Raw genomic sequence first — 15,726 nt, forward strand, 5'->3', positions numbered from 1 at the left:
TTTTTTTTTTTAAGTCATCATTATTATAATTGCTAAAAAATAAACTTGGTCCAGGTGCAGACCCCAAGAAAGGCAGTTCAACTGGTTGAGCTCAAAGTTGTTAATTGTCTTTCCTTGTGTTCTATCTCTTTGCCCCGTACACAGAAACAAAAGTCTGCACCCCTCACCCCCAACCAGATACTTCCCTCTTCCTCAAAGAAATAGTGCTTGTTGGGACAGATCTCTCCATGGCTCTATACCATCTCTGGATATTACAAAACCCTCAGTTACTTGTGAAACAGACAAAAGAAAAGTCCTAATTACTCATGGTTGGCTAAAATACTAAATGATCCTTTAAGAATTGCATGTAAGTAACTAGGAACCAAGTTATTCAGCTATCTATTTGCATGGCAGGCCCAGGTTGTTTAACAAGATGAAAGCAAAAACTTCCCTTTAGATCATTTGCATGAGTTTGTGTCTGAAAGCCATCAGCTTAAGAATACACTAATCAAATGTCTTCCAAAAATACCCACGAGCGCAACTCATTAAGGGATGTGCTCCATGAGAGTGTGTCACTAATATGGAAGGGAGATCATGGGAGGTAAGTGAGGGAGAAGTCTTTCTCAGACTTTGGAAGGAACTCAGATGCTCTTAAGGGATCATTGGCAACAAAAGGGAGAGTGCAACTTTCAATTCTTGAATTTGATCATCTGCTGATAGTGCATACATTTAGTCTTTCAATTAGTCTTTACAAAATATTTCACAAAACTTTTTTTAACCTATAGAAATTCGTTTCTATACATTTGATATATTTTTATTGTATAAATTATTCTCATCTTTAGTGCCTTCTTTCAGCTTATAAATGGCAAAATAGACAATAAACAATCATAAAGCTAACCTTAGGTGGAATCCCCTCCTCTCAGTGAGGTCAGTCCTCCATACACTTGTGAATTTTATGAAATGCTCGTCTTTGTAGATGCCAGTCAGAGAAACTACACACTTATCCTTCCCTGATATTATGCCGTCTCCAAAGGGACTCCTTTCCTTTTTCCTTCTTTCTTTCTTTCGCTTGTTAAGAAATCAAAGGGTGTGCATAGTTATAAAATTCGAAGTGTACCAATTACAGATGTGGGTAATGGGAAGGTTGGTGAAGTTCAAGTGCTGGCAACTTTTCTTTAAAGCAAAAAACTCAGAGAGCTCAGCAGCTAAATCAGCTCTGGACATCTGCCGGGGTGAGGAGGCTGCCCATCTCTTGGCCAGAAAGCCCATCAGAGGTTCATCCCTACACCTGGCACTTTGAGCAAACCAAAGCCTTCCTGCATACTGCAGTGTCTTTTCTGTCCCACCCTTTGGGCCCTCCGTTTCCTTCATGGCTTCACACAGTTTGTGTTGTACATTCATAAGAATTCACATTGACTGCAAAAACATAAATGCAACAAAAACATAAAAGCCTCCAAGTAGTATATTATATATATTTTGTTCTTCTAAATGCTCTTCTGTCATTGTTGGAGGTGCAGTAGCTAATTTATAACTTCTCCTTTGAGGGAATCCAGATGAAAGGCCCAGATTGCTCTTCAATAACAAGCTTGCATTGATTATATATATCTTCTAAGGTGTCTCCTTGGACAATAGCTAGAACAAAAGCAAACACAGCAGAGTCAGGAATCATTCCCCGGTTGGTGAAGAACAGCCATCAATCACACTGCAGAAGCTCGAACCAGTGACAGACAAACGCATCTGGAAGCTTCATATTACCTTTCCTTAGTAAGAAAAAAATGGAAAATTTACTTAAGCAAGATCACATCAGTGATTAAAAGAAAAGAAAATGCTTTCAGTGCGTGTCTTAGATCAGGTAACAAGGGTACCACAGTCTTTCTACTTTTCTACGTGTCTGTCTGTAATTCTGGAAAATGAATCATTTATATATTTAAATTTTATGGGCGCCTACACTGGGCTAGGCATTGATCAATTTTCAGACTGATATCTCCCTGCTCATCAAAGAAAGTTGGTCTCATGTTCTGTATGCTGTAATTACTCTGGCAGGTGCAGAAATTTAGACATTTTAGACACAGAGGAAATAATAAGGTTTGGAGGCAACTTTAGTTAAACCCTTGAACCCCAAACCCTTTAATAGGAACCCCCATTCATTCTCCAAGTAATCTGGTAAACTGATATTTCACCATCACAGGGCTGTTTGTATTGAGAATGCCTTATGACAACTACTTATAAGAAACATAAATAAGAGGAAATATAAACACCCTGATAACCTGCATATTACCTAAAACATCAAGTCACCCGACAGTAGATTGAAGTACCTTTCATAATCTCCTTTGAACTAAAGTTATCTTACAGATAGATCTCCAAAACATGTCAGCACTATCTATAGGACATTAGGGATTAAAAATGAATTGATACTGAAAAATAGTTTAGATCTTCAAAAACAATCCTGAGAATATATTGACTATTGTATTTTATTTCTTTTTTTTAATACTTTATTTTTATTCTATTTTATTTTTTTCTTGGTTAATCTTTTTTTTTTGAATTTTTTTTCAATATATGAAATTTATTGTCAAATTGGTTTCCATACAACACCCAGTGCTCATCCCCAAAGGTGCCCTCCTCAATACCCATCACCCACCCTCCCCTCCCTCCCACCCCCCATCAACCCTCAGTTTGTTCTCAGTTTTAATTTAAGAGTCTCTTATGCTTTGGCTCTCTCCCACTCTAACCTCCTTTTTTTTTTTTTTCCTTCCCCTCCCCCATGGGTTTCTGTTAAGTTTCTCAGAATCCACATAAGAGTGAAAACATATGGTATCTTTCTCTGTATGGCTTATTTCACTTAGCAGAACACTCTCCAGTTCCATCCACGTTGCTACAAAAGGCCATATTTCATTCTTTCTCATTGCCACGTAGTACTCCATTGTGTATATAAACCACAATTTCTTTACCCATTCATCAGTTGATGGACATTTAGGCTCTTTCCATAATTTTATTGTATTTTATTTCTGATATGAACCACTGCTCAAAATGTGAATAATTTTGATCTGATATTTATACCTAGATGTTCTTTTAGGGTGACACATAATTAATACTTTTGTTACTGACAGAAATTTTACTTAAGATTACATGATTCAACATATTTGCAAACTGCTAAGCCACTGGCATTGTCATATTCCGATTAAGATGAAAAATAAATCCTGTAACTTCTCACAAGGAAATTCAGGAGGAAATTTCCTGCTTTAATTTTTTTTTTTTTGAGAGAGAGGGAGGGAGAGAGAGTGAGGGAGGGAGAAAAGGAGAGAGAATCTTAAGCAGGCTCCACGCTCAGGGTAGAGCCCAACTCAGAGTTCAATCTCCAGATGGTGAGATGGTGAACCACCCAAGGAATTTCTTGTTTCTAAGCCATTTGTTGTTGTAAGGCAAACTCCACACAGTTTGATTACTCTTTGGATTCGGTCAGTGTTTCATGAAAGTAAGGATAGAGAACCCAGGATACCTGGGGCAAGAAAATCTTCCTCTATTCCCCAAACTTAATGTTTCTAAGGAAATGTTTAAAAAGAAAAAGGAAAAAGGGGCATGTGGGTGGCTAAGTCACTTAAACATCCAATTCTTAATTTCAGCTCAGGTCATGATCTTAATGGTTGTGGGACTGAGCCCTGGGTCTGGATCTGCACTGAGCAGGGAGCCTGCTTGGGTTTGTCTCTCTCTCCCTCTCTCTCTGCCCCTCCCCTGCTCGTGTACACGTCTCTCTCTCAAAGTAAATAAACATTTAATAAAAAAGTAAAGGAAAAAAGTCTTGCATTGGGACTTGACGTAGAATTAATGGAAACACTGGGAAGTGTTTCATGATCATGTTCAAGTGCTGCTAATGGGAACATAGACCTGCAGGTCACTGAAGCAGAGAATGGAGCCCTGAGACTGCTTCTCATGAGTCACCACTTTGGATGCTGCCTATCTGAGCCCTAAAAGTTTCTTTTTTTTTTAAAGTTTTCTGTTGATATCAGGGAGATAGTCTAATGAGGTACCAAATCCCTAAAATCTTCTTAATAGCAGGAGATAGCTCAGTGCCATATGTGACTCATGGTTTTGGGTAGGGCCAGTGGGAACCTGGAAACTGGCTGCAGTTGAATCCAGAGAAGAGAGAACCCAAAGTTCTGGATCAGATAGGTAAAGCAGAGGGAAATTAGGGCTTCTCTGTGGGAAGGTTTTAGGGCCAGGTATACCAAGCCTGGACTCCTCTCTAAATGCCAAACATCAGACCGTTGATTGTTTCTCTCAGAGTACAAGGGTAAATGAACTTACCTGTAAAATATTCTCCAAATTCTTGTTCTAGCTTAATTGCACGATCATAGGTTTTCTTCGCTTGTTCCTCTGTTAGACGTTTATTCATCTCCCTGGGAAAATGAGGTTTTGGTATTAGAACATACGGGGAAGTACCTGACAAATCCTGACAAACTAAAATATGTGGCAAAAATGAATCCTGCAGGAGGCACAGTAATCTTAGCAGCTTCCTAGTCCTCATTTGGGATTCTTCTTTGCGGAAATAATTTCAGCAGTGAGGACCGCCTCCCAGAGAGCTCACTCTCTTTGTTCCATCCTGGAACCGAGATTGATGCAGAATCTATCTGTTTACGATTTCCTGTCACTGGTTCCTGTTCTGTTCCTGTTCCTGTTCTGTCCTCTGCAGTCACACAGAGTGGGATGAAACCTCTTCCCTCCATGACAGCCACTGGGTCTTAAAATCAAGTGCTCACGTGTCCTTTGAGGCTACCACTCCTTCAGAATAAACTGTCCTACTTCATTCATCTGTTCTCTCATTGGATGTGATTTCCAAATCCTAACCTTCCTGCTTACTCTTTGGACTCTTTGACTGACTTGATCTGTCTTAAATATGGGACATAGATTCGAATGAAATCTTCCAGGGGTGGTCAGAAGTGGGAGAAGAGATGGAGAGAAGGGAAGGGACATCACAGCATTTTGTACCTCATCACATCTGACAGAACTAGACTTGATTGTTGGCAGGTCCTGCTTTCACAGAAACCTTTGATTTCTCCACTCTCTGTCCTCCCCAAGGGCTGTGGCTCATCATCAGTGTGTAACAGGGAATGTGTGGAGTGGAGAAATAAAGTGCTTCCTGAGAAAATATTACAGGCCCCTTAGGCATGTGTACTTTCAGGCCAAAGAAGCATTCTGCCACTCTCCCTGCTCAACTTCTGCAAAGGGTGAGTCCCCTCTATAGAAACAAGAGCCCTGAACTTCTCTGTTTTTGTAATCAGTTGGCTTTACAAGTATCTGCTGAAGGAGGTGTGAATAATGGACAGAGAGAGAATGTAACAATCAAATGTGCTGGGAGAAAATATTTTCAAATAGATTATAATCAAGCAACCTACATAGGGAGCCAGGGTAGAGGATCTTGGTAAGAATCTCCAGTGTTGACTTGGTCTTGTTGCTCTTCTGATAGGAGAATGGGCTATAAAGGCATTATGCCTGGGATTCTCTCCCTGTCCCTTTTTTTCTGTCAGTCTCTCAACGATGGTGTATATAAGTGATCCTTAATCATTGTGAGATTATTTAAGTCCAACCTAGGCTCAAGGATAAATTCAGTGGGAAGAAAATGGAAAAATAATCCAATCTCCTGATTCCTACTTAGCAGCAGCTTTATCTTTCCATGTCATCTAGGTGTTAAAATTCTTTGCCTACCCAACAAGCTGTACTTCACTAAATAAAAATGATATTGTCTTCCCATTTTTTCTTAATCAAAGACATTTTATTAACCAAAGACTGACCATTCTTTCCTCTGATCATATGAATACCAGTGTGGCTGCGCTGGGCTGATAAAAGTCTAGCCAAGAGTGAAGATACCTTGGTTGGCCCACTGGGATGCATCACAGGGGCACATAGAATATTGAAAGCATTGCTGCCTTTGCATGCCACTGAAGAAGCCAGAGATTAGGGTATGGGACAGGTGGATTTAGAGCAAGTAGCTGTGGCCTGAAGTAATAAAGGGACTTGTAAAGGTAAAAGAGGAGATCTGCTGTCTGAACTCAAAGTTTTGGAGTTCTTTTAAAACAATTTTAGTCAAATAGACTTTCCATTATACCAAGACTTTCCTAAGAGGCTTATTTGGAAAAAAAATTAAAGAACTAAAGTCAGACATTAACATGATTTTAGACATGATCTGATGGCTGCAGTATAGAAAAGTAGCAATTTCCTGAACTCTTGATGTTGAAATAAAGTCATCTCATCCCGAGGGATGGTATCTACAATTCTTCTCCCAAACAGCACGAGCCCCAGAAGCTGAGAGTGCATGTCACCCTTGGGTACAGAAGATGCTGGGCTAATCCCAGGGATACTTTTCATAGAAAGATAGGGTTTTGTTCCAGATGTCAAGAAGTCATGTGGCTCTGGACCTCCTTTGACTTGTCTGCCTCATGCTAGCCTATGTTCTTAAAATTCCCTTTGCACTTACTGTAGCCATGACTGAATTTAGATTTTTATCCTGTAATATATCATCTATTATATACTTTGTCTCCTTGCCTAATTTGCGAGTTCTTTGAGGGCAGAGACCAGGGCTTGTTCATTAGCATGTGTCATGGGGTCTGGCTCAAGACTTATTTGTTGAATGAGTAAGTGAATGGATGAATGGAGAACTGGACAAATAAACATAATTATGATACAGTTGAAGACAGCAGTAAACACGGGTCACTGTGGGAGCAAGAAGGCAAAAACAGATTGGGGGTGGCAAGGTAAAGAGACACAGGAAGCTTCACACTGCCATGGCATGGGGGTGAGGAACAGAAGTGGCACAGCGGCACGCTATAAAAAGAACATCTCTTTTATACACGCCCTTGATTTTATGCTCCTCTGAAGAATCAGCTATGTATGTACTAATAAGCTCTGTGGTTTGATGTGGATGATGTACTTGAGAAATAATGTGTGTGATGATGTGTCAATGCCTAAATGTGACAGCCGCCATGCTTTTGTTCCAGTTGACCTAGCATTCACTCCTCCCCGGGGAATGGGCAATTCATGCTAGCTTTGCTCCTAAAGTAAAACCCTTGGAAAAGAGTGAACTGGAAAGTAAACATCCAGCCTTTAATAATAAGATCACATTGGTTTGAATGTCACCATTACTGCACTCGAGATTCATGAATATGGCTGCAGCAAATTATGTCGGATTCACGATCTCATTGTGGAAGCCAGCCTTCAGTATGTTTAATTTTCCTTGGTGATAAGTGTCTGTGACAGCGCCCCAGGCAAAACTAAATAAGTCATCTCATAGTTATGGAAGGAAGTAGACCTTCTCCCACCGAGCACCAGATGGGAATGTCTCCCAATATCACACTAAAGCAAATGTGCCAAGGCTGTTTCTCCCTCAGGCTTCACTTCCCTGGGAAGCCATTTATCTCACTGTGTATTTATGATGTGAAAAACTATTTTTCTATTTCTGAAACAGGACTTTAAGATGTTATTCCCCAAAGGTGAGGGCCATTTTTCTATTCTTCATAATGTTGGCATTGCTAATAATATTTATGAAGCTCTTTGCAGATTATAAATCATTTTTACATCATGAAATTCATGGTTGCTTAATTTACTTTGTTCACTACCCAACCTGGTATCCCATATGAAGAGAAATGTGATGCAGGTTATCAAGGATAATACTATCAAGAACTAGTATCTTATCATCAACACATGTTTTTCCATGTACCAGCTATGGGCAAAGCTCTTTATGTTATAATTTAACACTTAAATTCTTGGGGCAGAAGGCACTTCAATGACCTCTTGATTTTATTTCTTCATCCTGGGAAGAACTTTTGTCCATCTTTTATTTATGGGAATAAATACGTCTCTGGCGATTTCCCCAGAGGCTGACTGTGTATTTAACTTAATTCTCTTAGGTTGCAATTCTAGCTACTGCAGCTTGCTTTGCTTCTTCACTCTTCGAGAAGACATGGAACAGCTGGCTGATACCTTTTGCAAGTAATTGTTTCACCTCTGGGATTATGTAATTTCCTTTTCTTTGGTCTTTCCACACACCCTAGGGGTTTTCCAGTCTCTGGTTTACTTCTGAACCCGGTCAAATGCTCTAAGATCTCGAGGCCCAACTGGAGGCACATTTGAGCAAAACTGTTGCAACAGACACATTATCTGGCATTATCTCTTGTGGCCTCTTGGAAAAGGTAGTTTATGAGTTTTGTAATGATAAAATGGTTTTATTCCTTTTACAATAAAATAACTTAAAATTTTTAACAGTTATAATAGCTACTATTTATTGAATGCTTACCATATGCTAAAGACCAAATGGAGAACTTTGCATTCATAATCATGTTTAACCTTTGTAGTAGCTGTGAGGTACACATTATTACCTAGTTTTGGTAATAGGTACACATTATGCCTAGTTTAGAGGAGAGGAACTAAATCTGACAGAGGTCAAGCAGCTTGCTGAGGTCACATAACTGATCAGAGGCCAAGGGAAAAAAAAACCACACCTAGCCTGACCCATTTTCAAGTCCCTGCTCATAGCCTCTTTGCTCTGCTACTTTTTTTGGCTGCCACAGCCTCCCATTTGTTTGAGAGTTGTCTAGAAAGCAAAGCCAACAATTTGTATCAAATTGCCACTGAAAATATGTTACTTTATAGTAAGGTTGTGAGTATTTGCCCAATTTGTTTACTGATTTTTTTTGAAGGAAGATATTTTGTCAGTCCTCTGAAAAATAAGAAGAACAACAAAAAAATCTGAGTCATACAGATTTGCCTGATTCATAAATATGCACTGGTATGGAGCTCTTGGTGTGAGTTACAGAAGTGTTACTGCCATGTTGCTAAGAAAACTCCCTTTTAAGGATAGTGGTTTACAGACATGAGGTTTTAAGAAATAAAAGAATTATCTGCTAGAAAAAAATGAAATGTCAATAGAAAGAGTCTAAAATACTGTCTGTTCCCTCTATAAAAACCCACACATTTAAAAAGATTTACTAATGGAACCGCTTTCAGAAGAAAGAGACAAGCAAAGATGATCACTTCCTCGCATTTGAAAACCAAACCGAACCAACATACCTTTAAAACAACAAAACAAAACAAGCCAAAGGAAAAAAAAAATCACACACACACACACACACACACACACACATGCACACACACAACAACTTGTGAAATGAAAATAAAAATCAAGAAGCATTAGGAAAGACATGTTATGGAATTACTGACGTTATGTCTCTAGAGGTCCAAAAACATTTTAATGTATTTTTTAAAAAGGAAATGCTTTAAAAAAATCAACAATGGAACTTCTGACTTATAAGCATTTGTGACAAAGAGCTGTTAGCAATTTGCTGTGTTATGTGGAACAGGCAGCTGGGTGACAGCCTCCTGTGCACTCCACTTACATGAGAGGTTCCAGAGATTTGGGCTTAATGAAGATGGCAATGGGATAGAGCTGGGCAACTTGTAACCGCTTGATAGCATTTCCTGACACATCAAGTATACAGTGTTTGCCCTGGTAGAAAGAGAAGAAAAATATGGAGTTAATCCAGAAAGAATGATCATAATCCAACCAAAACAAACAAACAAACAAACAAAAAAAAAAAGTAAGTGTGTCTTAGAGGAAGGTAAGGGATACTGAATTCCTAAAGGTTGATAAAAGGTCATTGCAAAGCATAAATGAAAGTTGACATACAGGGTCATCATCGAATACTTTTGATAACTCGTATTTATGATTCCTTTACTAAGCGCCTGCCACTGGGATAGAGATTTTACATGTGTTATCTCAGTTAGCTTAATTTTCTGAAATAAATATCTGATGTTTCACACAAAGAAGATATGTGGCATTATGTAATGTGACTGGGTCCACGCTCATGGAGCTGTCATAATCCGTCTCTGAAGACAACTATCAACAAGAAATTCCCAAATCTATGAGATAGGTATTATCAGCCACATTTTTACAGAAGATAAGACTAAGGCTTAGAAATAATATGTAACTTGCCAAAATCTTAGTGCTAGAAGAAATCAAACCCAAGTCTTGAAGCACTGACAGAATTGTTGGTTGGAATCAATAGATACCTCATTGCTTTACCCTGACCAATGTTGAATCTAAAAGAATGGTAATCACGTGAATTTGGAACAATTCCATAAACATTTGTTGAGTGATTTTATGTGTCCTGCCCTGGATATGCTCAATCTAGTATAGCCAAGGACAGACACCTAAAGAGTTACCTTAACTATTTTATCTTAAGTGCTGAGAGAGAGTGTATGCACTGTGCATATAAATTTCTTGTTTGTTAAATGAAAACCCTATTACATATAGCACACCTCATTTAACTTGGCTTCCACTGCAATGAGTTCTCAGAGCAAGGAGTTGCTTGCTTTATAAAGTATTTCTGGAAAAGTAGATATATTTGCCAAATATGATATTCTAACTCCCGGGGAGAAATGGCCTCATTATGCTGAGGCCAGAAGAACTTTACAAAAGAAGAGAAAAAACATATTGTGCAGATAGGAACTGTCCTAAATCAATAACGGGGGAATAAAAACTGTATGAGTTTCACGTGTATTACCCACGTGAAAACAAAGAGACCCCAATGAATACTTGAGCTCTTCTAGGAGAAACATAATAAGATGGTTCAACCCTATATCACTTAAGTAATTGCAAGTTTGCTATTTGTGAAATACAGCAGCTATACAAGATGTCTAAATGCTGTTTGATTATTCACTGGCCAGAACTTTTCAAGTTAACAAAGGTTATAGCTACATTTCAAAGGGGAGAACAGATGTAATAATCAGGAAAATGGTTAGAAACAATATGATGAAGCTCATATAACCTAATTTTTGAGAGAGAGGAAGAGACACAGCTTTCTTCCTGTATTCTCAGATAGACATTAAAATTTCTTCTTTAATTTTTTATCAGGACATCAAAAAGTTGTGTCAAATCAAATAAAATCAACCCAACAAGTATGAATTGTATAACAAATGTATTGGTTCTTAACTCTTTTCTTTTCTCTCATAAAATAAATCCTCTGTGTTGACAGATTAGGAACACTCTATAGGCAGATTTTTTTTTTTTTTATAGAGAAAGAGAGCTTTTGCATAAGTAGGAGAGAAGGAGGAGAGATGGGGGAGGGGCGGAGGGGCAGAGGGGCAGAGAATCTTAAGCAGGCTCCACACCTAGCACAGAACCCAAAGTGGGGCGCAAACTCACGAACCATGAGATAATGACCTGAGCTGAAGTTGAGTTAGATGCTTAATTGACTGAGCCACCCAGACACCCCTCTCTATCTATAGGCAGATCTTGAAGCCACATTCAAGTGCCTTCCTATCCTGTTCTCTCTTGAACATTCTCTTCTTTTCTAAGCCTTCGATATTACCAGCAAGAAGGGAATTACAGTATTCAAACCCCACTAAGTTGAAATTTCTGCCAACAGTAGGCTAGTCCCTAGCCCTCTTCATCTACCTACTCCTCCACCAAGAGAGTGTCAAGTTTTCAGGGAGATAAAATGTAACTCCTGCTAACAAAAAGAATTGAGGTTCCTGATCTAAACAACCAAGAGTAACAAAGCTTCCTTAATAAATTCAAAGCTGTTTACTGGGGCCAAAGATGAGTGAGTCAAGGACAAAGTGAATTTCCATAAACTTCAAGCTGTTAATTGCCTTTAGGTTTATAACACCTTCCTCCCCACAAGTCAGTCAGCATACTTTACTGAGATTAGAACAAAGATTAATGACCTTGTTCTAAAGTGATTCTCTGCTTAGAGGTCTTAAAAGGAATATTTAATCAAAATTTACACCTGCAATCAGGAAAGAGTAATGACAAAACAATACAGTTTGCCACCTGGGAACCTTCTTTAGGGGAGGTATAAGATGATTGGTGAACATACCCTTTCTGCTACAAATCTCACAGACTGCACACTAGTTCCATATAAATTGTCATTGTACTGGCCAGCTTCTATAAACTTGTGCTCTTGTATATCTTTCTCCATTTGTTCTCTGGAAATGACAAAGTGATAGTCTCTGCCATCCACCTCATAGTCCCGCTTTGGCCTCGTAGTATCTATATAAAACAAAAATAATAAAATTAAGATAATTTATATTCATAAATGTCCTTTACAGTTATTTTCTTTACCATACCTACAACACAGATATACAAAAATATGTAATATGACATAGTAACAGGTACCAGTTAGCCTCTCACTGTCAGCAACTACAAAATTAGACAAAGTATATGGAACAGCCATTGCCAGGCATCAGACAACAGGCAACACAAGGCTGTGATCTTGAGAGAGGAGAAACCCACGAGGGGAACTCTATATTCATTCCACCTCCATTTCCAAGAGGGAGGTCTAGGGCTTATATAGTGCTAGGAGACACCGGAGTTCACTCAGAACTGGGCATTTGGTTGAGTACCTGAAAAGGCCAAAATTTAGAAGGATACTCTAGACTTATTCTAAACCTATCTTCACAAAGTGTGTAACCAAGTCATAACTGAAGAGGCTGATTTGCCAGTAAATTATTATCAGCCAGAACAAAAACAATATTCTATAAAGAAAGATAACCAAATCTGGACTGTCAGTAATGTAGTGTCACAATGTCCAATACACAATTGAAGATTATAGGACACACAAAACAACAACAACAACAACAACAACAACAACAACAAAAACAAGAAAGTGTGTCATATAACCAGTAGGGAGAAAAAAATGGATATACAGTAAAAACACATTTAGGGATTTAAAAAGATGTAAAAGGTAGGACTAAAAGTCTTAAGGTAAGACTAGAAGTCATCAACTCTAACCATGGTTAGAGGTGGTTAAACTTCTTGGTAGGAAGAGAAGGGAAAACAATTTATCAGTATAAATAAAAGTTGTTAAAATATTTCCAATCTTTGATTCAGGTACTCTCTTCCTAGGAATCTATCTTAAAAATTATCAAAGATTCAGATATAGATTTATCCATATAGATATTCATTATATTAATTTATAAATTACAAATAATAATTATAACATAATTACAACTAGAGAAAAGTAGAGACATCCCCAAATACTCATAAATGAGGAATGATTAATTATTATGTAATAATTTAAAATATTTACATGAAATTTCAAATACTTTAAAAATACTTTTAAGCCAAAAAAAATTGTATACATCCAAAATGTACCCAATCAGAGGAGAAAATGTGTGCATAGAAAGAAGGACTAGGCAAAAATCTATGAAAATATTAACAATGATGTTATCTCTGGATCCTATGTGAAATTCTGTATATTTTTTATTTTCTTGTTTAACTTTCTTTTTGGCATTTTCCAAGTTTTGTACAATGAACACACATTAGTTATCGTAAAATAGTGCTATTAAAACAAGAGAAAGAGCACAAGGTAGAGGGAAAAGTAGGAATGGTGTTTAAGGACCATCTGGGTTTTTTTCTTTCCAAAGTGGGGAAACACACTGGAGGCTGCTATGAATGGAGTAGGGTTTGTCTGGATCGTTTATGTCTGGACACCTTCTCAAGATATTCTCTGTGGCAGGATCCTTTCCCAGAGTCCTTGCTGGAATAGTTTCATGACATACAGCAATCACCCTAGCTCCCCTCTGTGAACTCACACACATGCAACTCCTGCTATTGTTAGGTATTCTGGGTGACATCTGCAGTGCTGAGGTGTTAGAGACACTTCAAAGCATACAAAAAGCTTAAAAATGTGGAATGAGAAAAAAATATTTGTTGGAATCAGATTTAAGAGCTCAATTATCTACTAAATTGAAATTACTTGGTGGGGGGAGGTTCTGTTTACACACACACACACACACACACATACACACACAGAAGGCCTCTACACATATCTATGTGACACAGTGGCAGTAGTGGGTGAATGGGAAGGTGTGGTGCATGGGAGGAAGTAGAGCAGATGGATCCTTAGAGGGCTATAAACAGAGGGACCAGAAGAACTGATGATTGTCCATAAGGACGAGAAAGCAGATTAAAGTCCACAATGGCCTGCAGCATAGATTAAGGTTTTATACACCTTCTTGTCTTCATCCTCTCAATACCTTAGACTGTTATCACACATGTTTTGGGATTGACACATGGCCCTAAGTCATCCTGAGATGATTTTAATATATGGCTTTGTTTCTGATCTCTCTTATTCTATGGGAAAAGATGCTTCCATGGCATTTCAATCAATTTATAAGAACATACTGATGACTATCAATAATCTTATGCTATTTTAAATGCTATGGGAGTTATAAAGAAAGTATTTATCTTGCCTCTTAGGGGACCACAGTCAATTTGGAGAACATATTATGCTCACTAAATAGAGAACAATATATGGCAGCGCTGATGAAAAGTGTTAAGCAGAGAAAATTAAGTAAGGTGCTCAGATTAAAAAAAGATGCTCAGATAATAGGTAACTGACAGTATTGCATCAGTGGAGAGACCATCAGAGGAACAGAATTATACCTTATCGTCTCAAAAGGAGTCGAGCTTTTCTTCTAGCAAGATGAGAAATGATACTTACGAGGCACACAGGAGCCAAATTTATCAGGGAATTCAGATATCAAGTCATCATTGATCCGATCCTTCATGGGACCCAGGATAATCACTGGCCGGGTATAGTTTACTGCAAAGAGGAAAGGGAAGAGGCAAATGAGGAGGAAGACTTGGACATGACTGCAAAACTGTTCTGCATGGGTGAGTGCTAAGGCAAAAATGCCAAACAGAACTGGTGAGGGCGTTACTTCATTGGATGAATTGCCCATACAGCCCTGCATGAGAAATTGATGTTCAACATTCAGTATATTGGCTGTGCCTACTTTCTGGAATTTACCAATAGGGAAAAGCAACTGCAGTGTCTGTCAATGAAAAGAAACATCTGGAAGAGTTTTGCTTACTCTCAGGTTTTGCCTTACAATGTCAAAACAACTACTGAATTTAGTCAGTTGAATGGGTGAAAAAAGATTCCAAAGCAGCTGTTTGGCCATTGTTTAGATAATGACTTTAAGAAGCAATTGTTAGTATAATGACACCTTATGTTTTTATAATTTCTTTTCCTCAGCTCCAAATGCTCTCTATTCTCTTCTGGGGTTTTCCTAATTCCTTTGTATCATGACGTTAGAAAGAACTCTAAAGTCCATTTGGTACAACTCCTCCTCGATGCTTGAATCTTCTCAGCAATATGCTTGTCAATAGCCATTAGCCTCCCAGAAAAAGAAATACAGGCTTCTGGAGCAGCCCAGAAGATAGCTGGTATCTTAGGACAGGTCTGCTAGAAAGCCTTTCTCAATTCTAAGTGGACATCAGTCTCCCAGGAGATTTTATCCATTTGTCCTTTAGGTGGGGCTTTTTAGTGATTCGATGGGCTCCTTCCACTTAGGACCACTCATCTGGAAGGTAGCTCCATCCTCATGGGAGCTGTCACTGCCCATGCTTAGCAGGGAAGTTTTTTATTTGATGATAGAGCCAATGAGAGAGCAGACACTAGTCTGGGGACAGTGGAGCATTAGGCTGAGTTTATCATCCTTAGTCCTTCACTCTTTGGCTGCTATAATGATGTCACCTGATGTGGCCTGGAAATCAGGAACCAGAGCATGCTGGGAAACTTACTTTCCTGCCTTGTGACAGGCTCATAAGAAAGAATGAAGTCTTCTTGCCCTCCTGAGAAGAGAAGAAAGGAAAATTACAGTGAACTAACAACCAGTCATATACCACACACCACAGCTACAAGCCCTGCTCTGAAACACAGGAAATAGACACAGTTCAGGGGTCATTTT

General features: G+C 38.6%; 1 protein-coding gene across 20 annotated transcripts in view; it reads right to left on the bottom strand.

The window, feature by feature from the left end:
• Positions 1-1,437: 1,437 nt before the first annotated feature.
• DLG2 (discs large MAGUK scaffold protein 2) overlaps positions 1,438-15,726 on the bottom strand; it is a 2,057,646-nt gene continuing 2,043,357 nt past the window's right edge. For all 20 annotated transcript variants that reach the window (XM_053202597.1, XM_027039894.2, XM_053202582.1 and 17 more), the window contains 6 exons: positions 15,560-15,610; positions 14,475-14,576; positions 11,847-12,019; positions 9,363-9,472; positions 4,282-4,373; positions 1,438-1,611 (listed from right to left, as the gene is read on the bottom strand). In XM_053202597.1, the coding sequence (XP_053058572.1) occupies positions 1,505-1,611; positions 4,282-4,373; positions 9,363-9,472; positions 11,847-12,019; positions 14,475-14,576; positions 15,560-15,610 (635 nt within the window). In that variant the 3' untranslated portion in view covers positions 1,438-1,504. The remainder of the gene's footprint in view (positions 1,612-4,281; positions 4,374-9,362; positions 9,473-11,846; positions 12,020-14,474; positions 14,577-15,559; positions 15,611-15,726) is intronic.

Source organism: Acinonyx jubatus, chromosome D1 (genome assembly GCF_027475565.1).
Source record: "Acinonyx jubatus isolate Ajub_Pintada_27869175 chromosome D1, VMU_Ajub_asm_v1.0, whole genome shotgun sequence".
NCBI lineage: Eukaryota > Metazoa > Chordata > Mammalia > Carnivora > Felidae > Acinonyx > Acinonyx jubatus.